A 26201-nucleotide genomic window follows, 5' to 3' on the forward strand; every position below is an offset into this window, starting at 1 on the left:
TAGGGGAGCAGTGGCAAATTAACACTGCCACTACTTCCCCACTGCCAAATTTCCAAGCTCCACAGGCCAAATGACATGGCCCCATATGCAGGATCCAGCTGGCAAGTGCAATGTGATACACGGGACCAGGCCCCATCTGGCATAAGCTGGATAGGGTTCCAGCCCTGAGTGCACCAGATCAGGCCCATGGACTGGATCCAGCCCATGAACCTACCCCACACTGCTCATCTGCCCCATGAGACCAAAAGACTGGGCAATTCCTAAGGGAATATGATGACCCTTTACTTGCTATGGCCTAGAACAGTGGTTTTCAACCTTTTTAGTTTGAAGGAACTCCTCATTAGACTCAGAGCACCCCTTGAAAAATGCAAGCTCTTACTCTTCACTCATTGTATGACTACAGAAAAATAACAGAACAAGTGTTCTGGGCCAAAAAACTCAGGAAGATCACAACAGGTCAAAATGTTTTTTGACACTATGGATTCCTATTTGAAATATCTGGGTTTAGCTTGTGAATCGTTTGTAGGTCCTGGCACACCTAAGAGTGCTAAATTGTACACCACCCTGCCATACCTTTAAAAAGATCCTGCAGCACCCTGTGTTGAGAATCACTGGCCTGGAAGTTCATTTACTTCATTTAATCCACTTCTACTTAGAATAGTGGTGTGTCTCCCTCTAGTGGTGGTTGGGACACACATGGGGTTCAGGATCCTACAGAGCTGTAGCTACTAACGTGATGACTTTACTACAGCCATTTCTAATAGATCTGACTCTTTTAGCAAAAGCAGTAAAGACTCACACATTAAAATGCAGAGTTGCCAGTCACTGATGGACTAGCCAGGGTGCAGGGTTTTACGGATACTCATAAGTAGCCCCTTCACATTCCCTGATCAAGCCTGGAACCCACATGAAAAGCTTGGAAGGCTGTTCTGCTAAAGACTATTCCACCAAGCATGCAACAATATTCAGATTTCAGGGGCGTAGGTTGTAGTGGTGTTCATCTGAGGACATAGGCAGACAAGGTTCTTTGGTAAATCTGATGTCTTTTATTAAACCAACTCAAATAGTTGGAAAAAATCTTCTTTGCAAGCTTTAGGACACAAGTACCCTTTGTCAGGTTGAGGAAACATCTGCAGCAACTTCACATCCAGATGAATTTTCAAGGACAATAAAATTGTGTTGGGTTGTTTTTTGTTAAGCAGAAGGTTTAATCAGAAGAGCTGATTTGCACCTTATAGACTCGCTAAATCAGATATGCATAAAGTTTTTGTAAGCAGAAGCTTAATTAATCAAAAGCTGAAAAGGGACCTCAGAAAGCAGAGCTCCTAAATAGAAAGCAGTGATTAGAATACAAAACAGAGCTCCCACATTACCTCCCAGATAAGTAAATGCATGTATGAAAATTTATGCATATTTTAGGAAAAAAAATGTTTCCTCAAGAAATATAAGTAAAAAAATGCAGCGAGCAATACATTTGGATCAGCACATCAAAAACAGTACTGACAACATCAAGGAATGCAACTATTTAGGTCTATTGCATTCTGCCTTTAGCTTCTGTTTTCTGCTTTTTAATAATATTCTGACACAGGAAAACTTCACTGAAGGAAATTGAAATCACCTCGAGGCATTATAAATGCACATAGGCAAGATACTAGTAACTTTGGGGCCTTATTTTTTTATATCCAGCTTACAACACCTTAAAAGACATCTGATCTCCAGAAGGCATATTCTCAGGGCTTCTTAAAAGTCAGACCCCTGAAAAATATTCATGACTGGCCGTTCAAAATCCCAAGTAGACATGGGCAAAAATTTGCTCAAAAAGTTAATTTGTCAGAAAAAGCAGTTTTGGAAGGACTAAAGGTATTTGTGAATTCAGTTTTAAAATGATGAATCTTGGCCAAAGATATGTTTTGAAAAATTTAGAAAAGTCAAAATATTTCTTTATAACATTTTCTCTAAATAAACCAGGTTTAGTTTTAATTTTGAAATGATAGTTCCTGAATCAACTTAGCTAAATTAGAATTTAAAAATAAACTAACAAGAATAAAAAATAAAAAACCCCCAAAGGAAAGTGAAATGTTTCACTTCAGATAGGTCTAAGACAGGCTTTTCTTGGGAGGCGTGTCATTTTGGCAAAAATCCCAAAACTTTTCCCTTTAGGGTCCGCCAAATTGAAAAATAAATCAATCACCCAGCTCCAATCATTACTTGATTTTTTTTAAATTGGCCATTGTCTAACTAACATTTCAGTAATGACATGATTTATGGGCACTGTTACTTCATAATCATTATTCTACATGCACATGATACACAATTTTAGTATCTGTTTCCTTATTTTGTTGCAGATAAGTTATTTGCTTCATCAAATCTGGTTGTTGGCAATCTGTCCACCCACTCCAAATGAACAGAAATTAAGTACCGTATTTTTCGGACCATAAGACGCACCTGACCATAAGACGCACCCAGTTTTTAGAGCAGGAAAACAAGAAAAAAAATATTCTGAACCAAATAGTACCGGTATACTAAAATAAAATAAAATAGTACCGTACCTAGCTGCCTCCTGTCTCAACGTTCTAATCCTGTCAGTCTGTCAGTGTCACACACACACACGCAGGGGAGGCGTGCGCTGTGCCGATCATGTGACCTGACTGACTGACTGACATTGAGACTCCAGGAGGCGGGACGTCCCCCACACACACAGCAATCCACAGCATGGGAACGGCAGCGGACAGCGGACAGTAAGCAGGCACATGGGACCGCAAACAAATGTTCTGGGGTACCACACCTTCGGACCATAAGACGCACCCTCGTTTTCCCCCCACTTTTGGGGGGAAAAAAGTGCGTCTTATGGTCCGAAAAATACGGTATGTGCTTGTATATTATCTTAGAAATTACATGAATAGCAAGTCTTTATCTTCTCTGTTTTTGTAGGCAGACTCTTACGTGTGGAGTAGGACACTTCTCAGCATTTAACTGATGAGGCACAGGCACCAAACTCATGATATCTAGAGTTTTCCTCCCATGTTCTGGAATTAAATGGATTTGAAGAAAATCAAAATCAAGTCAAGGACAGGGAAGCCTCCCCTTGCTCTGTATATTGCCACTTTGCCATACAGAGGCCATGGACACTAAGAAGAAACTGTTTGGTGTAGGTACTATTTGGGAAAACTACACTAACCCCTACATAGCAAGGCAGTGGGTATACTTGAGACAGGAGGACTGTATCATATCCCTTTACTAAAGTACTTACATTGCCCCCATCACTACAGCCTCTGAGTGCTGCAGTCATTACCACATGGGGTTTGGACTAAATCACCCATGAGCCTCCTTCTTACTCCTTAATACTATCATGTGGTTCTATCCTCCCAACACCCTTGTGAGATAGGACAGTGCTATTATCTCCCTTATAAACATGGGAAACTGAGGCACAGAGTAGCTAAGACAAAGCTCTGTGCATGAGTGTAGGCACCTATTTCCTATTTAGGTACCTCAACCCCTCTGTAAGCATTGGAAATCTTTGATGATCTTTGATGATCAGGGCCTAAGTGACTTGCCCAAGGTCACATAGGAAGTCTGTGGCAGAGACAGAGAACAGACTCCCTGGGTTACCACATGTCATTCTCACGAGTGAGCCAACCATGCTGGATCTAAGTACACAATTTTGCAACCCTTTTGGTTCTTAGTGCCAGTAAAACCCATAGTCAGACAACAAGGGTGATATAAAGATCAGTTTATTCTCATTTGTCATTCAGCTGGAAGGGCCCGAACCGGAGAGGTTTGGAACACCAATGTGTCTCAGAAAAGCCATAATCAATGTCCCCATCAGAATCTGATCTTCTCTGGATGCTGCCAGGTTAAAAAATCATAAACTTCTGATATTCTCTAACTGTCCACCACCCCTGACTCTGCGTCCCCTCAAACCACCCAAGCCCTGATCATATGATGAGCTCTGAGAAGGCAGATCCTGGAAGAAGGCAGGGGGAATTCTGTGCATTTTGATTGCATGAAACCCACTGCAGAATCAGGACCCTGAGTTTTTCCCAAAATGATGAAATTAGAAGGAATTTGAATCTGTGCCTTTCCCTCCTTAGAAACAGACAAGCCTGCTGGGAACACAGGTAGTTTCTATTCAGTTTCAGCCTCAGTTTTCCTCTGATCCTACTGCCATGTATTTGCATTTTCACAGCCCCACATTTTGCCTAATGGCTTCTTCTACCATGGAGAACACATAACACCAGCAGACTTTCCGTATGCCTGCAGAAGGGTGTTTGTGCCCAAAAGCTGGCAAAGAACAATTTTTCCAACTATTTGGTTGGTCTAATAAAAGATATCACATTTACCTGAACAACCTTTTCTGCCTGTGCCCTTAGACCAACATGGCTATAATCAACAAACCTCAGTTTCCCCATGTTTCTCACACTTATCTGGCTAGGGTGGGGCCAGAGGCTACAGATCAACCAGCTGGACAAAAAAACAAACCTCATTTGATTTTTAAAAAATGCACAAAATATAAGAATACTTTCTTGGAGCATTTTAATTCTGCCAGCAGCTAGGAGAGTTCTTCTGAGTTCCCTCCTTTGGCCTGACCTGTGTCCCTTTAAGAGGTTTTGGTGAAGCTGATTCCCTTGCTCAGGTAAAGTGGGTGGTTCTTGTCTGTCTCCTCCCCTTCCCTCTGAGTCTTTCTCTATCCCTCCTCCTTTCTCTCACTGTGTATGTCATTGTGGATTAGCAGCTGGGGCTAGCTCAGAGCAGGAGGATCAGGCACACACACACAGACATAGGCTGAGAGTGTTGGGGGGCAAAAATAACAGCAGCACACGTGTGTTGGTGGGGGTGGGATTTTTTTTTTTAAATGTAGTCTAACAAGACTCAAACACTCCTCCTAGTGAGGGAAGGAAGGAAGAGAAAAAAAGAAGGCTCGTCCACCTTTGACATCTGCAGGGACTGGGCCTGGGCTGAGACTTCCTGGAAAAAGCCTCCCTCTGGGGAGCTCACCTGTTTGCCCTCTGCTTACTGAGAGAAGCGGCTGCTCACCTGGGCAGCATGAAGGACCGGCTGGAGCAGCTGAAAGCCGTGAGTGCCCCTTGGTCATTGCTTGGCATAGGCATGAGCCACACAAGGGAGAACTGGGGGCAGAGAGGGCGGATTCCTCTGGCTTTGGGGTGCTCAGTGTTACTGGGGAATGGTGGTCCCGTGTTGCTGCTGGTGTAATACCTAGCTCTCATGTAGCACTTAGCAGGTCAGGGGACTTGGGTGCCACAGTGACAGCTTTAAATGCTGGGAGAAGCATTGAAGCAATTGCATTTGCTTTTTCTCCCACGGTATTTCTCTATTCCCAGCTCCAGAGCTCGCTCTGTTTGAGATAGAGAGAGGGTCTCAGCAAAAGAGATTGGGGGGCAGTCTGAAGTGCTGGGATTTATGTGACAAGCTGGGGATCAGCCCTGCCCCCTCCCCCTCCCCTAGGAATATGTGGCAGGGGGGAGGGGTAATGCCCCTTCTGTATCTTGCTCCAGGAATTTCTAGATGCGGTGGCTCAGAGTCACGAGGGAGCAATATGTAAGGGGGAGGTGGAGGGGGAGGGGGGGGTTGGCATCCTGGGAGCAAAAAAGGGATGAGGATGGGAGGGGCCAAGCTGAGAGTGGGGACCCACAGACAAGTGTGGCTTGGAGAGGAAGGGTCCTGGGACAGTCAGGGGAAGGGGTTGGGCTGAGGAGATCTTGGCACTGGCACCATCTCGCCACCCTTGCCCCCGCCACCCTCTGCTCGCAGCAGTCTCAAGCTGGAATGAGTCAACTCAACAACTTCCTCCTTTTCTTTTCCTCTTTGGATGCTGTTCCTCTTACTGTTCAGACAGTCCGTTAACGTTTATACCTGCAGCCAGGCCTTGTCCGAACAGCATCCCCTGCCCAAAAGCTGAGTGCTCCTCTGCTACTGCATTGGACACCCCCCCCCCACTCGCAGACCATCCTACCCCACTCTCCACATCATACTTGGCTACTGAGGCGACCTAGGATAGGTTAATTTGGGGAGGATAGCCTTTTTGCTCTAGAGTTATCTGCTTTGGTTTTTAAGTGTTTGGCGGGGGGTGGAGCAGTGTTTGACAGCCCCCCTCTAGCTGTGCATGCTGTACTGTTACTGCTGAGTCGCTCAGGATCCCCAGAGCCTTGTTATTAGAACGTTATTGCAGCCACTTCCTTGGAGCAATGCTACAGCCCCTGTGTGCCACTCCAGTGCTATCTGTGGGTCATAAAGGCCCCATACATCACTAAGGGAAAGTATTTCTTTGGGCAGGAGTAAAGAGAACAGCCACAGGCTGTTAGGGAAGAGAAGATCTGCTGAAAGTCCCTGATTCTGAGCAGCACAGCGCTTCCTTGGGGGCTGCGCATGGTGTGCTGTTGTAGGGTTTCATGCAACTCCTTCCTTTGGGTTAAGCACTTGCTTTCTTGCTCTCACAAGAGTTCCTAGGGCCATGCTTGATGCAGTGTTATTGTAGGGTCACTCAGGTGCTCCCTTGGGAGGTGTGTATGCTGCATCGTTATGGCAGAGCAGCTTGGCAGCTCCCTGTGGGACTAGGCCTCCGACTCCTTTGTTGTCCGATCTCCTGTGAGGCCCCAGGAACTGTGCTCAGTGCTCAGTTCTTTTAGGGTCACTTATGTGCTGTGTGTCATGCCTTGGGGCTATGCCTAGTGGAAGATGGCCAGTTAGTCAATGCTGGTATTGGCATTGGGACCACCTCATGTACTCTTAATTGCTCAGAAGCATTAGACTTCAGATAAAATATAAAATAGACTTCAGATAAAATCAAATGACTTTTTCTAGAGGCATGGAATCCAAGGCCTAGCAGGCTTGTTCTTTCCATCCTGCTGGGTTAGCTGGTGCCCTTATAACCTCCTTTTCCCCGCAACTCCGCCCTGCACTGGCAGTGGGTATGAGGTAGCATCAGTACTGCTTATAAGAAGTGGGGCAGCAGGAGACCAGAGCTGTGGGCAGGGAAGAGGAAGTTGCCCACTGTTGGTACCATACACAGAGCAGCACACCTTGTCATAGTGTCTGCACTTTTGGAAGAGTCAGGATTTATCTTGCAGTCACATAATGGTGGAAAGCACGTGTTCAGTGTGGAGGGGAATCTTCCATCTTTGAAAGTGCCTTGTTGAAGGGGCATGAAGAACAAACCCTTTCTCTTGTACTCCCATTGCTTGAAGCAGCGACATCCTCGCCTGAAGGCCTCAGCCCAGGGTGGTTGTACCCCTCTAGCAGGCTGGGAATTGGGCGCATAAGGAAGTGTGGTCTTATGGTCAGAACAGAGGCCTAGGGGTCATCTGCCTTTGACTAGTTGTGTAGCCTTGAGAAGGGTGCTAACCCAATTCTTTCTCATGGCTCAGTTGTCCCATCTATAAAATGGGGCTAATGGTGTACAGTGCTATATCCCAGAATGAAATGTGGAGAGGCAAAGTCTTGTTACTACTTTTATGACTTGGGTAGAAGGCAGACATAGCAAAGGAGGTAGCTCCTCAGGACCCTGAGTGGGAATACCCAACCCCCTTCGTGCAGGCTGATGCCTCTACCCTTTGAGGAAAGCCCTGAGCATCCTTAGACCTGTGACCCTGAGGGGAGAGCTGAACCATCACTAAAGATGGGTCATCTCACAGGGAAGCAGCAGGTTGGATTAGAAATCTGCTCCCACACTTCCTCAAGAAACCAAATCACTTCTGGCCTGCTTTATTAATCCCCTCCCTGTTTCCACCCCCCAGATACAAATGTCTTGGCCTGATCAAGAAAGAGAGTCATCTTCTGATTGAGATCTCTCTCTTGATTTCTTCCACCTCCTGGGAAGCAAAGGCCCTTCTTTTCCAGGCCAGATGAGCCCCTCTAGAGCAAGGGCCCTCTCCTCTTTGCCCCTAGGGGCTATATGTAAGCAATAGATTTCAATAGAAATCCCTCTTCCCGTTACTTTTGTGGGGAGCTGGCAGGAGAGGAGGAAGCAGGGCTGGCTTTCTTTTTTTTTTTCCTTTGTGCTCTCCCCTCACTGCCACACCAGAGAGTTGATTAGTTTTCTGTCTGTGTCAGTGGCTGAGAGAGAAGTGGGGGCGTGGAGGGGAGGGAAAGATTGACGAGGATTTACCCGGGATTACAAAGCCATCAGCCAGGGGAAGAGGAGATAAAAAGCTTGGAACAGAGAGAAGGGGATTAATTTTATTTTTATTCCTTGGAGGACTGGAGTCCCAAACGGGCAGTGAGAGCAAGAGGACAAGCAAAAGGAGGTGTTCTTAAGAGGGGTCTGGCTGACCGGGGGTCACTACCAGGACAGTTCTCTGCATAGGTAGGACTCCAAGTCTGTCCAGACATGGTGATCTTACCAGGATATGAAAAGCAGGTGGCGAGGAGGACAGCTCTTCACCATTTTTGGATACAATCCTAGGTCTGTCCCAACAAGAGCTGGGGAGGAAATCTTCAACTATTTTTGGCAAGACGGAGAGAAAAATGCAGTCAGCTACTCCCTGAAGGTTTTGCAAATCTGTCTGTTTTGCTTTTCTGTTGGTGAAGCACCCAAAAACATCAAAATGAAATACCTGAGTATTAAAAAAAAAAAAAATGAAACGCTTGCATTATTTGACTCAAAATGACATTTTTTTTTTTCTTTCAGAAAAGAACCCTGAAAGGTATTCAATTTTAAAGGAGGTTTAATTATACCACAGCAAAACTAAATATTTTGTTGGACCCAGAATCAAAAGTTTAACTCAAGCCAAAACAATTTTTTTCTAATTTTTGTTTGTTTGTTTGTTTAGTTTTTTTCTTTTTTTGGTGGTGATATCTGTTATTGGACCAACTGTTTAACTGGTGTGTGTGTGTGGGGGGGGGCAGGTGTTAGACAGGCTTTCAGGCACAAAATGCCCTTCTTTAGTTCTTCCCCAGACCTGAAAAAGGACACTTTGTCTGAAAGCTTGTCTAACAACTCTCCCAATTATACTGTTGGTCTGGTAGAAGGTATAATAAAAAAAAGCAACCCCCTCCCCCCCAAAGAAACAAAACAAACCCCCCCCCCTTGCTTCTCACACATTTGCTAGAGTATCATTGGTACAACAACCCTCCAATCCTACTACTGACTTTATCAGAATATAAGTTGTATACAGCCCTTTGTTCCTTGGCTATGATCCTAATTCTAGCCTGTATCAGGAATCTCAGTAGGTTACGACTAAAGTGGTACTAGGAGAAGGACAACTCAATTGGCATAAAAGCATGGCTTTCTTAGGGTTATTTTGTATTTGGTGATGCTCCCTGATGGCACGTAAACCATTGTCACTTTTTGCCCTTGTTCACACTAAACCATGGATTTCCCAGCTCCTTAGCAGCTGACATCTTGGGGTCTTTTTTTCAAATTGAGAAGTGCCACGTAAGTGGGAAGTTGCATTTTGGTTTTTGTCCTGGCCTTGCACGTATGAAACAATGAAAAGCCACAGAACCATGTGATATGTAAACATGCTGGGGTTTTCTTGTTTAGATGTGATAACAATTAAAACTGGGTCTATATGCAAAAAAAGGAAACGGCAGAAGTGAGATCTTTGCGTCCATCACTGTGTGGATTGCAGCAGGCAGTCTTCCAGTGCACAGTTTAATCACCAGCCATCTCCTCGGCTCCTCTGCCTCCCTCCACAACGAGCAGGCCAGGCAACTTTTGTGGTTAATGCTTGGCCAGCTCTAGCTGGAGCAAAGTTCAGCTTTATCTTTCTGAGTGTCCTGAAGACAGTGCAGAGCTAACAACCAGTTCAGAGTCAACTGACTGTTCCTCTGGGGGTCCTGTGCAGGGCTGCCCGTGTCCCAGGCTATGGAGATGCTCAGTGTTATGGTACCAGCCAAGCAGAGGTAGATTTGGTGACAGCCGGGTACTGTTGTGAAAGTGGTAGGTTCAGGATCTTTCCAACATGATGTTACAGTCCTCAGAGTTGCCTAAGGTATTTACCTCTGGACTGCATAGCTGTTGCAGGATGGCACTGCATGATTCTACTCCAGAATAATTATTCTGCATTGGAAGCACGCTTGTCATTCTGGATTTGAGTGGCTCTCATCCCTGAATAGTGCATCTTTGTGGGGAGATATTCCATGGCAGAAATGGCAGAAGAGTTAGTTTTGGAGTAGCTTTGCCTGGTCAGTTTCCCTGTGTAGGCAAAGATTAGAGAGGTGATACTTTCAAATTAACATCATGATCAATGTGGGCTTATTTCTCTGTTCCGTAAGGCCATTCAGTCTGCAGGCCATTCAGTGAGTGATGCCAGCCAATCAAAGAGAACTCTGCCTGTCACATGCTTTAAGGAATTCCCGGTGGGCAATGAACCAATGGACTCTAGTTAATGGCAAGTAGAAGAGTTCTGCCCTTAATAGACTACAGTCAACATCAGTTTGCAGCCACACCTGGTAAGAGCTGTAGGTGTTAATCGCAATATTTCCCCTGGAAATAGTTTTACTGTCTATTCATATGATGTTCCTTATAACATCAGTGGCAGCTCAGGAGCAGCAGAGCACCAGGACTCCAACCTGTTGCTACTAATAACTGTCAGCCATATTAAAAACTGTGCGTGTGTGTGGGGGGGAGTTGGGACAGGGGCATCTGTGTCTGTTGTCACCATGCTGTACAACATAGTGTTATGCATGCTGTTCTAGCCTGAATGATGCAGGAAGCCATTTGAAAGGTATAATTACAGCCTTATTGAACCTAATGGCTCATTAACTGTGCTACAAACAGTCTTGTGCCCATAAGGAGCACTGTTTCCACTTGCTAGATTGAAAAGCAATAGATCTTTCTCTATCTAGTGTTCCTAGAAGCCAAAAGGCCTCTTGCTCTTGCAAGGAAGAATTTCTGTATAGTATTAGCAGTATGGGACCTTGGGTGCATGGATGAGCAGCTCTGATCCCATTCACAACAGTGTTTATTCTTTTGCTCAAATTAGTTTGAACAAATTAGGCCTGAGAGGTTCGCTTTTAACTATGACTCCTGTCTTGGTTAAGGTCCAGGGCATCTTGCTTTTCCCTTCTCCTGCCAGTGTTCAAACTGGAGACAGAGTGCTTTTGATGGTACCCATAACTCTGTGCATCAGGGGGGTGTTAGCTGGGGCTTCCAACGCTAGGCAGAAAGGACAAGTAAGAGGCAGAGAACTGATATGGGGGAGAAGGAAAGTAGGGAAGGCAGGTGTGTGTGTGTGTGGGGGGGGGGGGCTGCCCTTGCCTATGGGGCCTGACATTGGGTTAGTCGCACATGATTCTAAATAATGCAAAAGGGACAGGGTTGGTTCCATGGGAGCATGAAGCTGATGTAGGATTTGTAGTAGGGAGTTTAGCTGTAGCTTCAGCATGAACATCCCTGTCTCCCAGGGAGGTGAGGCCAGAAGGTAGACACTTTGGGTGCCTATAAATGTGCTAGCTCACATTCTAATTCGAACGCTCTATCGTTGTCTCACCATCGTGTGTATTAAGCCTGCATGTGTTTCAAAATAGCCACAGGGGCGCTTTATCTAAACCTCACTGAACGAACTTTAGAGAGAATCCCATAGCCATTTTGAAATGTGTAGGGTCTTAATATAGTGACAGTGAGCTGTTTTAATTAGAGTGGCTGTCCAGGAACTGCTGTAATTAATACGCTCTCCCCTCCATCATCTTGCCCAAGCACATATATAGGCAGCTGAACTGGCCCACAATAGAGACCCTTGGCTAAATAGCAAAAGAGGAAAGCAGCCTTTGGGGTGGAACAGGGGTAAGGGGGCAGCAGGGGAGAGGCAGATAATCTCAAAGATAACACCATAGGATGAAATGCAGATTTCAGTGGTATGTGTGAGCCTCAGCAATTTAGCATCCCTGGTAGGACAGTAACCTGGGAGTCAGCATATAACCTTCCCTTCTGTTGGTGGTGGGATTTCTTCTTCTTTTGTATGGCATCAGATTGTCTGATTGCCTTGGTAATGACACTTAGGTTTATAGTTTTACAGCTACTTATAGGAGGCACAATGAGAAGGTAGTTATTATCACCCCCATGGTAGAATTTAATGTAAGGGGATTCCTCAAGGGGCACTTTCATTTCCTTTCTCTGCTGGGCTCCTTATAGAACAAATAGAAAAATAGGCCTAGCCCCAAGGTGCTGGCAGTCAGAGTCCTTGGTCCTGCAATAGGGGCTCAAAGTACACATGGTCTAGTAGTCAGGAAGCCAGCCTGCCACATGGGAGGGATTTAACTTCTTCTGCCACAGACTCTGTGTGACCCTGGGCAAGTAAGTCACTTACCTTCTCTGTGCCTCCGTTCCTGTGCTGTGAGCTAGGGGATTACACCTTTCCGCCCTTCCTCCCTTCCTAACCCCTCCCCCGCTCCCCAGCCTCCCCTAAAATGTCTCATAAGGCTAAATATTGTAAGGACACTGCTGTTCAAGTACTTTTGTAAATGGGGCTGTATTAAGGCACAGCTAAAAGTCAACTGTGTGGTTTCCCATGCAGGATCAAGTCCAAATGTGTTGTGACAGGCTGTGAGGGGTTAATGAGTAGCAAGGGAAGAGACAGTCTGAGCACTGTCTGAAGTTTCAGCTGTAAACTGGTATGGTGACTCAGTCTGGGCCCTTTCCACCCCTGCTTTTCAAAGTGACTCTTTGACCAGCCGTGTTAGGAGTACAGTAGGTTGTGGGGGAGGGATGGTTGCTCCAGCAGCAATCCAGGTTACAGCTGCCTTCCCTGAGCAGTGCCCAAGAGTTGCGTAGCTGTAGATGGGCCTGCTTTTATTTTCCCCCTGGTTGCTTAAATATTTCATAGATTTCATAGACATTCAGGCTGGAAGGGACCCCGGAGGATCATCAAGTCCAACCCCGCCCCAGGGGCAGGAAGTCAGCAGGGATCATATTCTCTCTCTGTGGACAGGGCTAAGTGAAACACGGTACTGGAATGGGAGCTGCTGTTTCTTGTTGAATTGACCAGTGTTCCTAGTTACCTGTTATAAATTCACCTCACTTCTTCACCTTTTGGCTCAGATCAAGTGTCTCAGTGGGGCATCCGAATCCCAAGAACTCTGGGCTTGGGCCTGCATTGAGGATGCCTGCCAATGGGTTTGGGAGTATCCGAAGTCCGAGGATGAGAGCCTGGGGTGGAGGATGCTTGCCGGTTGTAGCGCTGTACATCATATTTAGAATGATTGAGTTCTGCCTGCTCATTTGATATGGTTTTTTGGAATGATTGAGTTCTGTCCAGTCGATGTGATTTGGCTGATTTGATCTGGAATATATTCATAATAATAAAATCACGTCAGTTCTGCCCTGCCATCCCAGCCACCCCTGCAGCTCTGCTGGTGCCCCTTGCTGTGGATCTACAGTCCCTCTGTTATTCCAGTGATGCCCTAGCTGTGCAGATATCACTGAAACCAAACTCCCAGCACCCTGCCCTCGTTTGAGCCCTAGTCCCATATGGGGTAGTCAAAATAGCAGGAGCTTGGATTGTCCCTCTCCTGACCCCTCCCCTCCACAAGAAGAAAGGACATTTCAAAACGATCTTGGCCATAGCAAATCTTCCCCACACTGGGGCACTTGTCTCTCTCTGCCTTCTCCTTCCACCTGTTATCGCTGCCTCCTGCTCTCTCTGTTCCTGTTAAGAAGGTGGCAGGCTAAAAGCTGGAGCTATTTTTCCCCCCTCCTCCCCTCCTCCTTTGCCTCTGCAGAGGGCATTGGGAAGGGTGTAATGCAATTAGACAGGGAAGCCAGCCATCTGTCCTGGCTTTCCTCGGGCAGCAGCTGTGGGGGGGCGTGTGTTTGTGTGCCTTGGTATTTATCCACCACTTTATACCAAGAGTCTGGCATGAGGAATTGAGTTGGGGTAAAAGTTAAAGCTTGGAACTGAGACCAGAAATTCTCCTGCCCTTTAAACACCAGGGGATGGGGAGGGGGAGACTGGAAAAACCTGATGGCAAGGGTGTGTGCATGGGTACATGGAGAGTTTCTCTGTGTGTTTTAGGGGAGTAGCTGTCCCTTTGGGATATGAGGGGGAGGGAACAGCCATGTCTGAGTGTGGGGGTGTTGTCCAGGGGAACTGCTGTCTGTCTTGAGCTGGGGCGGGACTGGTATGCCTGTATGGACACCTTTCACACGAGAGCAGGGACGCTCCACCCCTCCAGGGCTGCAGTCTGTTAATACCTTGGCTCTGTGTGCACATGGGGGATGGTGGGGCAGGACCAGATGTAAGATTAGCTTGGCTCCTCATGAATGCAGATGGCTGAGTGACCTTTCATCTGAGTTAACCTCTGACACCCCCCCCCCCCCCGCGCGACTGTGGTGTGTCTGAACAGACTCTCCCTGGCATCTCTGTTGTTGGACAGATCCTCAAAGGGCCCCTCCTCTGGGCTGGGGAAACTCACTCCCTGTCTCCTTGCTCTGGCCTCTCAAGCTTACCCTGCTCTTGATCCCTGCAGTAGTGGTGCTGGGTTTGCTTTAAACCTCTCGGCCACTGCAGGGAGCCGATGGCTATGGGGATCAGAAGAGCTTCTTCCTCCTAGGTCACCAGTTCCAATCCAGGCCCAGGTTATAAGTGACCAAAAACTGCTGTCCTTTATAGAAATTACAGCTGGAAAATAGCCTTTCTGGCATATTTTAAGTGTCCTTCCATGCAGGGCTTTGCCCTTTTCTCTATTTCTGAGTGCTTGGCCTAGTCTCTTTTAAATGCATCAGGGCTTTCACCATTTCCCTTGGGGACTTGTTTCGCAGCCCATCAGAAATCCTTCCTGCCATTCAGCCCAGCTGTCCTCTCTTCCATGTCATCCCCTTAGTCTCCGTTTTGTGCCCACAAAGATTGTTTCTCTCCTTCCCTGGTGATTTAGACCTTTCAGATAGGTTTTTACCCACCTCACACTCCTATCTTTGAAGCCAAGTCAGGCATAACACCACTCTCCCATATAGGAGAAGCCTCATCAGTTGCAGTATTTGAACTGGGGAACTTCTGGATTGTTGCACATCTGTCACTACTGCTGCCTGAGCTGAGTGCCCCCTGGTTGCATTAGCCAAGATGTGGCTGGCTTGTCTGCCTGCCTCTGTGGGCCAGGTAACATAAAAATGGACAGATTGCCACCTTACATTGGTGTGGGTTACATATGTGGCCCTCTATCAATCTTTCCACAACCTTTAGCACATCCTGCCCCCTGAGCATTTCTGTCCCTCTCCAGCTTCTTACAATCTGCCTGGTTAGGGCAGAAACTCTGTTTCTTTGCTGAGGGACCCACAGCTGGATAGACTGCAGGACACTAAACTGAAGCTTGGGAGACTTGGATAGATATCCCATCTCCATCACAGGCTCTTTCTGAGACTCAGTTTCCATTCTGTAAAACATCAGCTTACTCGATTTTCAGTGGCAGTGTGGGAGGATAAAATCTGCTAACAGTTAAAAGGCTTAGTTTTGCAGTGATGAGAGCTATAGAAGTAGGCCTTGCTAATGAGTAGTCTGATACAAACAGTGGCCCATTTTGTGAATTGGTGAAGTCCTGGTCAAGTGAATTGGTCAAGACCTTTGTCCTGGACCATTGACCAATAGTTTCTAAGCATATTAGAAGCATTCATATTGGTTATGCATGTGAGCTGTGGCAGGCAAAGGTGAGCCTTCATGACCCTAGTGCAACAGACTGCGATGAGGGCTCAGAAAGCTTCCTCCCCTGACACCATCCCTTTTGCTGGAGTCCTGACCCACAGCACTCTTTATAGCCATTATGCCTATGTCTGGAGATCTTGCAGTTCTTTAGGTTGGTTTGTTGACCAGGAGATAGTCAATGCCACTGTCACTGACTAGTCTTTTGGTAAGGGCAGAGAGGAGGCAGGCACATTAATGACATAGAGCTGTCAGCTGTCTTTAATACAATGGGCTGTGGAGGGGCCTTCACTCATCTGTAGACCACAGCTGGCTTGGGTGCCATCATAGATTTCGTAGACATTAGGGCTGGAAGGGACCTCGGAAGATTATCGAGTCCAGCCCCCCACCCGAAGGGCAGGAAGTCAGCTGGGGTCATAGGATCCCAGCAAGATGAGCATCCAGTTTACTCTTGAAGGTGTTCAGTGTAGGTGCTTGAACCACCTCTGATGGCAGGCAGTTTCAGACCTTGGGGGCTTGGACAGTAAAGAAATTCTTCCTTATGTCCAGCCTGAAACAGTCTTGCAGTAGTTTGTAACCATTCAACCGTGTCATCCCTTGGGGCTCTCTGGTGAACAAACTTTCCCCCAGATACTGGTGGTCACCCCTGATAAACTTCTAGGTGGCCATCAGATCACCCCTGAGCCTGCGCTTTTCCAGGCTAAAGAGCCCCATGACTCTCAGCCTGTCGTCGTAAGGTCTGTTTTCCTGACCTCTGATCATGCGGGTGGCTCTTCTCTGGACTCTCTCAAGCTTCTCCACATCCTTTATGAATTGTGGAGCCCAAAACTGGACACAGTACTCCAGCTGCGGCCTCACTAAGGCCGAGTACAGCGGGAGAATGATGTCCTGGGATTTGCTTGAGAAGCATCTGTGGATGCAAACCAGCATTTTGCTCGCTTTACTAGCTGCAGCATCACATTGCAGGCTCATGTTCATCTTGTGGTCAACGATGACCCCCAAGTCTCTCTTCCATAATGCTAGCCAGCGTAGTGCTGCCGAGCCTATAAGGGTGCTGCAGGTTTTTCCTCCCAAGGTGGAGAACCTTGCATTTTTCCGTGTTAAACACCATCAGGTTCTTGTCCGCCCATTTGCTGAATCTGTCCAGGTCAGCCTGGATCACCTGCCTGGCTTCTGGTGTGGATGCTTTGCCCCAAAGTCATGTTCTACTGACTTCATTACACCTCCCAGGGTTGTCCCAGAGGGTGGCCCCAAGGGCTTCCTTTCACAGGGTTCTTACTGCTCCACACACAAACAGCTTCCTCTGTTGTCACTGAGCTGATGATACTCACCTGGGTGTTTCTTCAGTAGACTCAAATCATGATCCCTGCACTTGGCTGAGACTAGTGCATGGATGAGAGTGAACTGGCTACCAGCACAGCCCATAAAAGTTGTAGACCCTACTAGCTACTTTTGGGGAATCATCTGGGCCCTTAGCTGGTATCAGTGCTACTCCTTTGTACTAAAGCGAGTGACTGCATGTCTGCCATTTTTGTGCCGCATCCATACCCGCTGGACCTTTGGGGAGCTATTGCTACCTCTTACCATCTCCATTGGATGAGCAGTTTGCTGATTTTTCATTCAGAGGCAGGCCTCAGTCATGGCTGTTCTGGGGACCTCTGGGTGGGATTGTAGCAATGAGACCATCTTGGAAGACTACTGCTAAGTTTTGGGCAGGGCAGGTGGTGATCAGTTGTTGTGGAGCATATTTTGCTTGCCTGCTATACATCTCATTGCTGCTGGGTGCTGTTCAAAGTGTTGCCTTTGACCTCTCTCTCAATCCCTGTGTGCTGTGGGTCCTGTCTGAATGAGACATGTCCTGTACTGATGTACCACTTCAACAGCTGAGGTCATACAGGCTGGTTTTTGCTAAGTGTGTACCTAAGCAGGACTTGCAGAGGCAGGGAGGGCTCTTCCATAATGCACTGCTGCACAGCAGTCCCTGTGGTTTATTAGTGTCTAGCATCTTGTGTAGCCATTTACACCCATGCAAAGTGTCTAGCTGATCAGGGTGGCAGGGCTGGATTCTCAGTCATACTGGGATTGAGCCCAAACTAACTGCACTAACTTTAGTAGACCTGTGATCTGAATCCAGGCTGTTGCAGGTAGCACTCCTTGTCCACAGAGATACAAAGCTAGGGAAGCAGAGTCAGACCCTCTCTGGACAGTCCTTGCCCTACAGCATGCTTCCTTGGCCTCTCTCAAACTGCCAGAATGTGAATTCCAGGGCATTGTGCCAAGCCCCCAAGCTTTTAACTAGGGCTTGCTGCAGAAGGGGGAGGAACAGGATAAGCTGCACTGTGGGGGTCTTTTGTGTAGCTGATGTTGCCCTGTTAGTGGTGCTGTGAAGTATGGCTGTGCTTCTGGGCTGGGCCTGGGAGCAAATGCTGCATAAATTAAAAACTCCAACTTGTGCCTGTTCACATAGGCCAATTCTCCCAACCAAATGTTTAAGGTAGGGACCATGTGTCAAGACTCTGAACAGTCTTCCTCTTGGTTACCCGAACAATTCTACTCTCTTCCCTACTCACTTTTAGCCCCCTCATCTTTTTCAATCTTTAAACACTTTCCCCTTCCAGAAGCAATACTGACTACAAAGCAGTCTAGACACCAGGGTCTCAAGCCTGGTGGGGCCTCCTGGGATGGGTTTTCTACCCTGGTCTCCAACACCAACACCTTCTCCAACACCTTCTGATGGTTGGTAGCATGTGCAAGGGGAGCTGGTTTTCCTCCCTTTAGGGAAGAGGTGACCATGGTACAAAAGTCATCACCACTCCTGGTCTGAATGGTGCGTTTGTCATCCGTTTCAGTCCAGCTGCCTGTGATGATGAGCTGTGAAGGTTGAACTCGGGTGTCTGCTGGGTCAGACTTGGTGCATATTGCCAATACATGTTGCTGGGGGCAGCTTCCAGGTTGCATTTATGAAGCACCTGTTCTGGGGATAGATCAAGGGCTGCAGTCCTTAGGATGGTCATTCTAGCATCTGGGTTCATTTACAAGCTTTTGATGCTTGATCAGCTGCATTAGCAACTGCAGGAGAAGGAGGAAGATCCTTATCCCTGATCAGGAGGGCCCTTTGTTTTGCAATTCACTGAGATGATTTTGTCCATGCTGGGATCCTGCATCTTATTTAGCAGCTCGGGGAGGAGACTATGGTTACCCCTATTCATCACCCATTTCTGGTCCCAGATTGAGGGCCCCTGTGTTTCTGCATCTTCCACATGTCTGCCATCAACTCTTTAATTGTGTCACCATTGGGGGTCCAAAGGCAAACAGCAGCTAGGTACAAAAGGCCAATTTCTTCTCCCTTTTACATGGATATAGCTGACATGCTTCTGTAGGGCACAGTGAAGGTCAGGACATAGCCTATGGTTCTCTCATACCCTGCTCCTGGGGTCTCAGCACCTCCATGCTCTGCTTCCTGAAGCTGTGGAGGAGGAGGGGGTGGAGGATATTGTGCCCTAGGATCTGCAGAAACAGGTTTCTGCACATGTTGGGGCTGAAAATGAAATATTGATATAGGCAAGGGGCTTTTGCATGTGGTGGGGGGATATGTTGAGGTATTCCTCCTCTGTACAGGAATGTGGAAGGCGAGCCACAGCATTAGCATGTGATGTGGTAGTGGGTGGAAGCACTAGTCCCTACCGTCCCCTGGCCCTCTGACTGGCCTTTCACCTTCTGTTTCAGAAGCAGGATACAGACGATGACACTGATGACTTGGAAATCGCCATCGACAACACGGCATTCATGGACGAGTTCTTCTCAGAGGTGAGGAGGGGTCTATGCCATGGGGATGCCTCCCTATAACCTGTCTCTTCCTCACTGATGTTCAGTTCTGTGCATATCTCAGTGATGGCTTTCTCTCTAAAGGAAGAAGTGAGGCAGGCTGGTGAACTGCCTTTGCAGTTCACCAGCCTGGAAATCCTGAGGGAAATTCTCAGGGGCAGGAAGTCTTGTCCGCTGGTGGGGTCATGTGCAGTCTACTGTATGTGGTACGGAAGGATGTGGTGACACAGCTGAGGTGTCTTGCTACTAGGTTTGGGCTGAATTCAAGTTTCAGTCAACTCTGCTGTGAATGGGTACCTGGTTATGTGGGCTGAGGTGTTACAGGTAGTTAGACATGATGCTGGTCATGTCATGCCTGTGTGTGCTGCTGGCTAAAGAAAACATTGTGCCATAACTTTTTTTTTTTTTTCCAGCTTCAATGGATCATCAGGCTTAGGGGGACCTTGGATAAGATGCTTAATTTCCCCTCTTTCCCTCCCACTCACTGCCTGTTTAGCTTGTAAGATGTTCAAGGCAGGGACTGTTTCAGGATGAATCTGTGCAGGCCCGATCTGTCAATAGGGTCTTGGTCTCTCTAGGTGCTAGCAGAATATGCCATAATCTATAAAATCTTTCCTCATTGTTTAGATTGAAGAAACCCGACAAAACATTGACAAAATCGCAGAGAATGTGGAGGAGGCAAAAAAGCTCTACAGCATCATCCTGTCAGCCCCCATCCCTGAACAAAGTGAGTGCTTGAGAGCCCCAGCTCATCCCTTGCTTCTGAGCCTGACCAGAAACTCTGGAGTAAATGAGTTACCCAGCTGGGCTCTGTCCCTGGAGTCTCAGAAGACATTCTTTTAGTGGCATTACCAGCCAGCTCCCTTACCCTGTGCTGACTGGGTTCTTCTGCTTGCATTTCTGCAGAAACAAAAGATGACCTAGAGCAGCTCACGACAGAGATCAAGAAAATGGCCAACAGTGTCCGAAACAAGCTTAAAAGTAAGTCTGTGTTTCTTCCCCACCTCCCCATCCTCTGTACTAACTGCTTTCAAACAGGCATGGGGTGGAATGAACTAGGAGGGTCCTGTGGTCCAACCCCACTGCACAAATGCAGAATGTGCTATTACTAAGCCATCACAGCCAGATGCTTGTCCATCCTCTTCTTGAAAACCTTCTTTTTTTATGGAAGTCTTTCAAATATTTGAAAATTGCCACGTCATCCTTTAATCTCCCTTTTCCCAAAACAAATGCACTTGGTTCTCCCAGCCCTTCCTTGTGTGGTTTGCATTCCACCCCTTTATTATCTATGTCACTCACCTGTGCATCCTTCTTCTTATGCAGAACTCAGAACTGCTCACAATACTGCAACTGAGATCTAGCCAGTGCCAACTAGAATGGCACTGTCGCTGCTTGTGTCTGACATGCAGTACTTCTGTTAAGGTGACTGAAAATGTCATTGGCTATTTTTGTGACTGTATCACAGTGATGACTCATTTTGAATTTGTGAACCACCAAACCCTCTGATCCATCTCAGCCTTGGAGCTGGCCTTCTATTGTACAGCAAGCGGTCCTTCTGTCCTTACAGTTGACCATTCCCACACTCATCCTCCTCAAGATCTGTCATCATTCCCATCTCCCTGGTCATCACCGTTAGTCTCCTTCAGAGTGACAGACCAGATCCTCCTGTCTTGCTCTATGTCCTGGGGTTTATTACTGGCAAGCCTGAGACTCTCTTGGTGCAACTCTTTCTGCTGTTGGGTGGGTTGTCAGTAGTAGAAACTGAACCCAAGATCTAGGGCATTTAAGGCATGAGTCTCTACTGGATGAGCTAAGAACTCCTCTGTTAGTTGAGGCTGGAGCTGGCTCTTCACCCTGCTTTTGTTGTTCAGCCAATGCTGTGGGGGATGAAGCACCAGATGGCACTGGGTGTAGCTTGCCTCTGGTGGCTCCTGGACACCCAGTGCTAACAACAAGTCAGACTGGGATGGGGATGGGTTCAGAGGATGGTATCTTCTGTGTTAGCTATGGCAGGGTGGGAACAGAAAGGAAACGATCCCTTTCCTACAACAGAGAGCAGAGCTGGAGAATGAGTTGACTAGGGCTGGGGAAGGGGCCAAGCTGTGCAGCCAACCCAAACCTGCCTTGTAATTTCACTCCTCTCTGCCCTCCTGTGTTGCCAGGTATGGAGCGGAACATCGAACAGGATGAAGCCCGGTCATCAGCAGACCTGAGGATACGGAAGTCCCAGGTGAGCAGAGCTCCCCTTCCCTCCCCACCTCCTGTATGCATGTTGTGTTTCTTGATCACGCTGCAGTCCCTGCTTCTAGCTCTCAGGCTGGTGGAGCCCCAGAGGTGGCAACAGGCTGTTCCGTTATGGGGCCCTGCTGGGGAAGAGGACAAGGGTAGTGTCCAGCCCTCAGCAGTGTCCTGTGTGGGGAGATTGCACATTCTGTGGAACAGACTGAGTGAAATGAGGGTGATGATACAATGAGGTGCAAGCACTGCTGGCTTCCTCAAGAACCTCTTCTGCCTAGCAGGCAGAGGTAGAAACAGGGCACAGGGACTGGACAGGGAAACCAGGCAAGATGAGACTAGAAAAGATACAGATGTGGTTTATGGGGATAGTGATTAACCTTTGGGGTTGATTCTTCATGGCTGGAAGTCTTCAAGTCATAGCCTAAATGTTGTTCTAAAGCAGGGATGTCAAATGCATCCAGCCCCATGGGGCCAAGTGAGTGGTGCAGGGCCAGTCTGTGGGATGGACCAGACCCACAGACTGGCCTGGCATACTGGATCCAGCACGGGTCCTGGAGTGGCTGGAGAGGGTGGCCAAGTATGACTGGGTCTTGCTCTGGCTGTCGCAGAGCTGTGCAGCATGATCTGGAGCTGTTGCTGTTGCTGTTGCTGTTGCTACTGCCAGGCTGTGGTAAATGACTCTGGAGCCTTGGATCCACTCCAGGGTTGTGCTTCATGTGGCAACCACTCCACTACCCTGGGACACAAGCTGAAGTGGGCACTGTGTGGTGCGCGGGGCTATCTGGCCTACTCTATGTGCTTCCTTTGGGTCCGTCTGAGATCTGCAGGTAGCAAAGGGGGGGCAGATGACATGGCTTCATGGGCCAGATCTGGCCCACAGGTCATATATTTGACACCTGTTCTAAAGGATTTGTCCTGGCTCCCACTGGAGTTAGGGATTTGCTGTGCAGAAGGTGGCTCTCCTCCTGGTGGGCTGCCAGGGGTCCAGTTCAGGGGTCCCTCCTTGCCTCATATAGTCTATGGAAGAACACAATGAAATGAAAGAGAGTGCCATTTTATATCTCCTTCATACCCCTGGGGAAACTGAGGCATAGACTGTCAAGGTGACTTCCTCAAGTGGGAGTCAGTGACAGACCCAGTCAGGATGTATCTGGGCCTGGGGAGTAATGCCAGAAAGGGATGGGCTGTTTCTGAGGCAGTCCAAGGGGATAGGATGGTACTAGGTAAAGAGGAGGGAATGCATGGGGAGCAATTGAGTTGTCCTCTGCTCAGATGGGTGCCCCAGCTGGCTGGGCAGCACATGAGCTGGCATGTACCCACTGTGCCAGCAGGTAGCTGTGATGCAGATTAAATGGCAAACCCTGGGGTCTCTCACTGCACCGCTTGTCCCTCCAGCATTCTGTCCTCTCCCGGAAGTTCGTGGATGTGATGACCAAGTATAATGAGGCACAGGTCGACTTCCGGGAGCGCAGCAAAGGGAGGATCCAGCGGCAGCTTGAGATCAGTATGTCACTTTTGTGCTCTGGAGCATGACTGACAGTTGTCCCTGTCCCTGTTCCTTTCCCACCAGTCTCCCCCAGTGGCATGCCAGATCCTCTTGCCCTCTCCAATGCACTTGGGTTTGTTGCTGTTAAAGCTGAGATCTCCCCAAGGAATCGACCACAATCTAGCCAGCATGTCTGGTCCATTGCAAGGGCCATTGCCCACCCTGTGATCCCCTACAGAGTCACAGCACTCAGTGTTCGGGAGGAGAGAGTGGGCAGTACAATTAACATCCCCCTCCCTCCAATATCAGAGTGCTGGTTGCTGGAGATGGCAGGTCCCTTATCCCTACTTTGGTGTCATGGCAGCCCCTGCTGGGAGGGTGGGATCCAGCATATGCAGGATTTCTCCCTATCACCCAACAACATGGAAAGTATTTATCACCCTGAAGGTCAGGGATGTTTTACAGGTCCAGCAGCAATGTATGTTATCGCTGCTTGGACCCAACACTCACGTACTGCCCTATGACCCATGCCCAGGGAAGGTGATCTGATCTCTCCCCTTCATGCCCATCTCTCTTTTTGCCATGATGCAGCTGGGAAGAACACAACAGATGAGGAGCTGGAGGAAATGCTAGAGAGTGGAAACCCATCCATTTTCACCTCTGGGGTGAGTGTGTGTATTAGACCCTACCCCTAGACATAGAAGCTACCTCTGGGATGAACAGGATAACTGTACAGTGAGGATTTGAAGGGCACACAGAGAGGATGTATATATTAATATTAGTTAATACTTATTGTGTAGAGGTGGGGATGGAATATCGGAGCAGGGGGAGGCTAGGGACTGGGTGAGGAGCACTGGGGTGTGTTGGAGAGGTATCAGCAGGGGATTGATTGTGTTCCTTCACAGGGGAAGTGGCTTGGTATTAGTTGAAACTGCTCTGGTAGCAAGGACTCCACCTTCGCTCTTCGGGGTAACTGAGGCTCTCTCAGCTTTGTTCCAGATCATGGATTCACAGATCTCCAAGCAGGCGCTGAGTGAAATTGAGGGGCGGCACAAAGACATTGTGCGGCTTGAGAGCAGCATCAAGGAGCTGCATGACATGTTTGTGGACATCGCCATGCTAGTGGAAAACCAGGTAACCAGATCACCATAGAGAACTGCTGAGCTGGAGGCAGTTCTATGGTGAAGCAACCAGGTGGGTAGGCTCATAGATAAGGACTGAATGATGGTAAAGGGGTGAAATGAGGTCTAGCAGCTAGGGTAACCAAGAGACAGTGGAAGAGTGACAGCCATATCACAACAGTAGGGGAAGTCATGGGGTGGGCCCATGACTGTGTGAGAAGACAATGTGACAGCCATGTAAATTAAGAAGGGGTGATAGTGGGTTACAATCAACCTGAATGGGGTAGGGTAGAAATCATGGTACCAAGTCATGCTGAGTGTGGATGAAAGGGGGCGCAGACACCAAGCAACCAGGCTGTGAAGTAACCAAGCAGTGTAGCATCCCAGCAACCAATGAGGTTATTTTCATGGCAGCATAGACCTGAAAGTCAGGTACAAAGTTGTTGAGGTCCTGATTACAAGTGATGGTCCAGTGGCCTCTTCTTTCATTCTCCAATGAGTGGCACCAGGCAGCCTGGAGCCCCTAGAAAGCGTCGGAAACAAGAGTCTGCTGTCTGGGCCAGGTGTTCTTAGTTTGTTTTCATGAGCATTGCCCACTGTCTCACTCCCCCAATGGCTTACAATTGCCCTGAGGTGAGAGAGCCTCAGTACATCCTTTCATATGCTTGAGGCCTTCCTGTCCCTCTCTAAGGCTCCTTTTCTATTTTTACCCACAATGCACTGCCGAGGAGATGGTGTGTGAGTCGGGTAATGGTGAGTATGCCCCTTTCCTCTACTTAGACCAAGGGAGGACCAGTGGAGTGATCCCAGAGCCTTGCCAGTTGAGGAATGTCCTTGGAGACCAAGCTCCCCTCTCTCCTCAGGAGATGGGAAGGGTGGGATGGCAGAGTGAGAGGGTATGCCTCCCCACTTCCCCAGAGTAGGGCTGGGCTCTTGTGGGAGTGCTATATGCATGATGAAAAATCATGTCGGGGAATGAATGAGTGGCTGCAACTGTTCCTGAGTGTATGTGGCTAAGAGACCCTCCCTTTGTGGTCATTGGACATTTAGATATCTCCAATTCCTTGACATGAGTGTGTATATCTCTCTCTTTCTCCCCACGACAGGGTGAGATTGTAGATAACATAGAGCTGAACATGATGCACACAGTAGACCATATAGAGAAAGCGCGCGAGGAAACCAAAAAGGCTCTGAAATACAAGAACCAGGCACGCAAGGTGAGTTCTGCAGATGCCACCTGTCCTGATCTCATACACAGGCCCTTTTGCTGTTTTTTTCTCTCTCTCTCTCGTTCTCCTCTGCTTTCTTCTGCTGCACTCTCCTGCTCTCGCCATCTCTGTTTTCCTCTGCAAGGGAGCCATGATTGACCGTATAGAGAACAACATGGACCAGTCGGTGGGCTTCGTGGAACGGGCTGTTGCCGACACCAAAAAGGCTGTGAAATATCAGAGTGAAGCCAGAAGGGTGAGAACAGCCAGTTGATACTAGCCCTGCCCTGGCAACTAAGGCCCCCGTCTCACCCTTCTGAACCCCACCCAATCTTGACCAGACCACTAACCCATGCCCAGTCCTGTCCAGCCTTCCTTGTTTCCCATCTCATCTTTTTCAACCCTTTCCAGTCCTTATCCACCATTACATCCTCAAAATGCAATGGCATATCCATTCCTAGCCCACTTCCTGTTGGGAAAGGGCGAATGTCACTGGTTGATTAAAATTCAGGCCACCCTGGGGCATCTCTCACAACCCTGTTTCTTCTCAGTAGTACTTACCCACTCTGTGCCCCTCTTGCCCCTCCTCTCTTTTTTGCTCTTCTTTCACAGACTTCCTCCCCCATCTAACAGCTGCTTAGGGCATCTCTCTGCTTCCGTTCTCTACCTCTGCACTCTTCCTTGGCCCTTCCTTCTGTTCTTTTACCTCCTAAGAAATGTGTTGTTTGGGCTGTAC

At 48.0% G+C, this 26201-nt stretch overlaps 1 protein-coding gene across 4 annotated transcripts in view; it reads left to right on the forward strand.

The window, feature by feature from the left end:
• The first annotated feature begins 4696 nt into the window (after nucleotides 1–4696).
• STX3 (syntaxin 3) overlaps nucleotides 4697–26201 on the forward strand; it is a 32145-nt gene continuing 10640 nt past the window's right edge. The window contains exons 1-9 of one of the 4 annotated variants that reach the window (XM_090032213.1): nucleotides 4697–5073; nucleotides 19314–19394; nucleotides 20040–20139; nucleotides 20319–20393; nucleotides 21575–21642; nucleotides 23046–23154; nucleotides 23728–23801; nucleotides 24136–24270; nucleotides 25611–25721. In XM_090032213.1, coding sequence (XP_089888339.1) covers nucleotides 5044–5073; nucleotides 19314–19394; nucleotides 20040–20139; nucleotides 20319–20393; nucleotides 21575–21642; nucleotides 23046–23154; nucleotides 23728–23801; nucleotides 24136–24270; nucleotides 25611–25721 — 783 coding nt within the window. In that variant the 5' untranslated portion in view covers nucleotides 4697–5043. Of the gene's footprint in view, nucleotides 5074–19313; nucleotides 19395–20039; nucleotides 20140–20318; nucleotides 20394–21574; nucleotides 21643–23045; nucleotides 23155–23727; nucleotides 23802–24135; nucleotides 24271–25363; nucleotides 25475–25610; nucleotides 25722–26201 lie in introns of all 4 variants that reach the window. The other 3 variants (XM_090032211.1, XM_090032210.1, XM_090032212.1) reach the window with 3 other exon arrangements.

This window comes from Crocodylus siamensis, chromosome 2 (genome assembly GCF_052110815.1).
Source record: "Crocodylus siamensis isolate JL-2025a chromosome 2, ASM5211081v1, whole genome shotgun sequence".
In the NCBI taxonomy this organism is placed as follows: domain Eukaryota; kingdom Metazoa; phylum Chordata; order Crocodylia; family Crocodylidae; genus Crocodylus; species Crocodylus siamensis.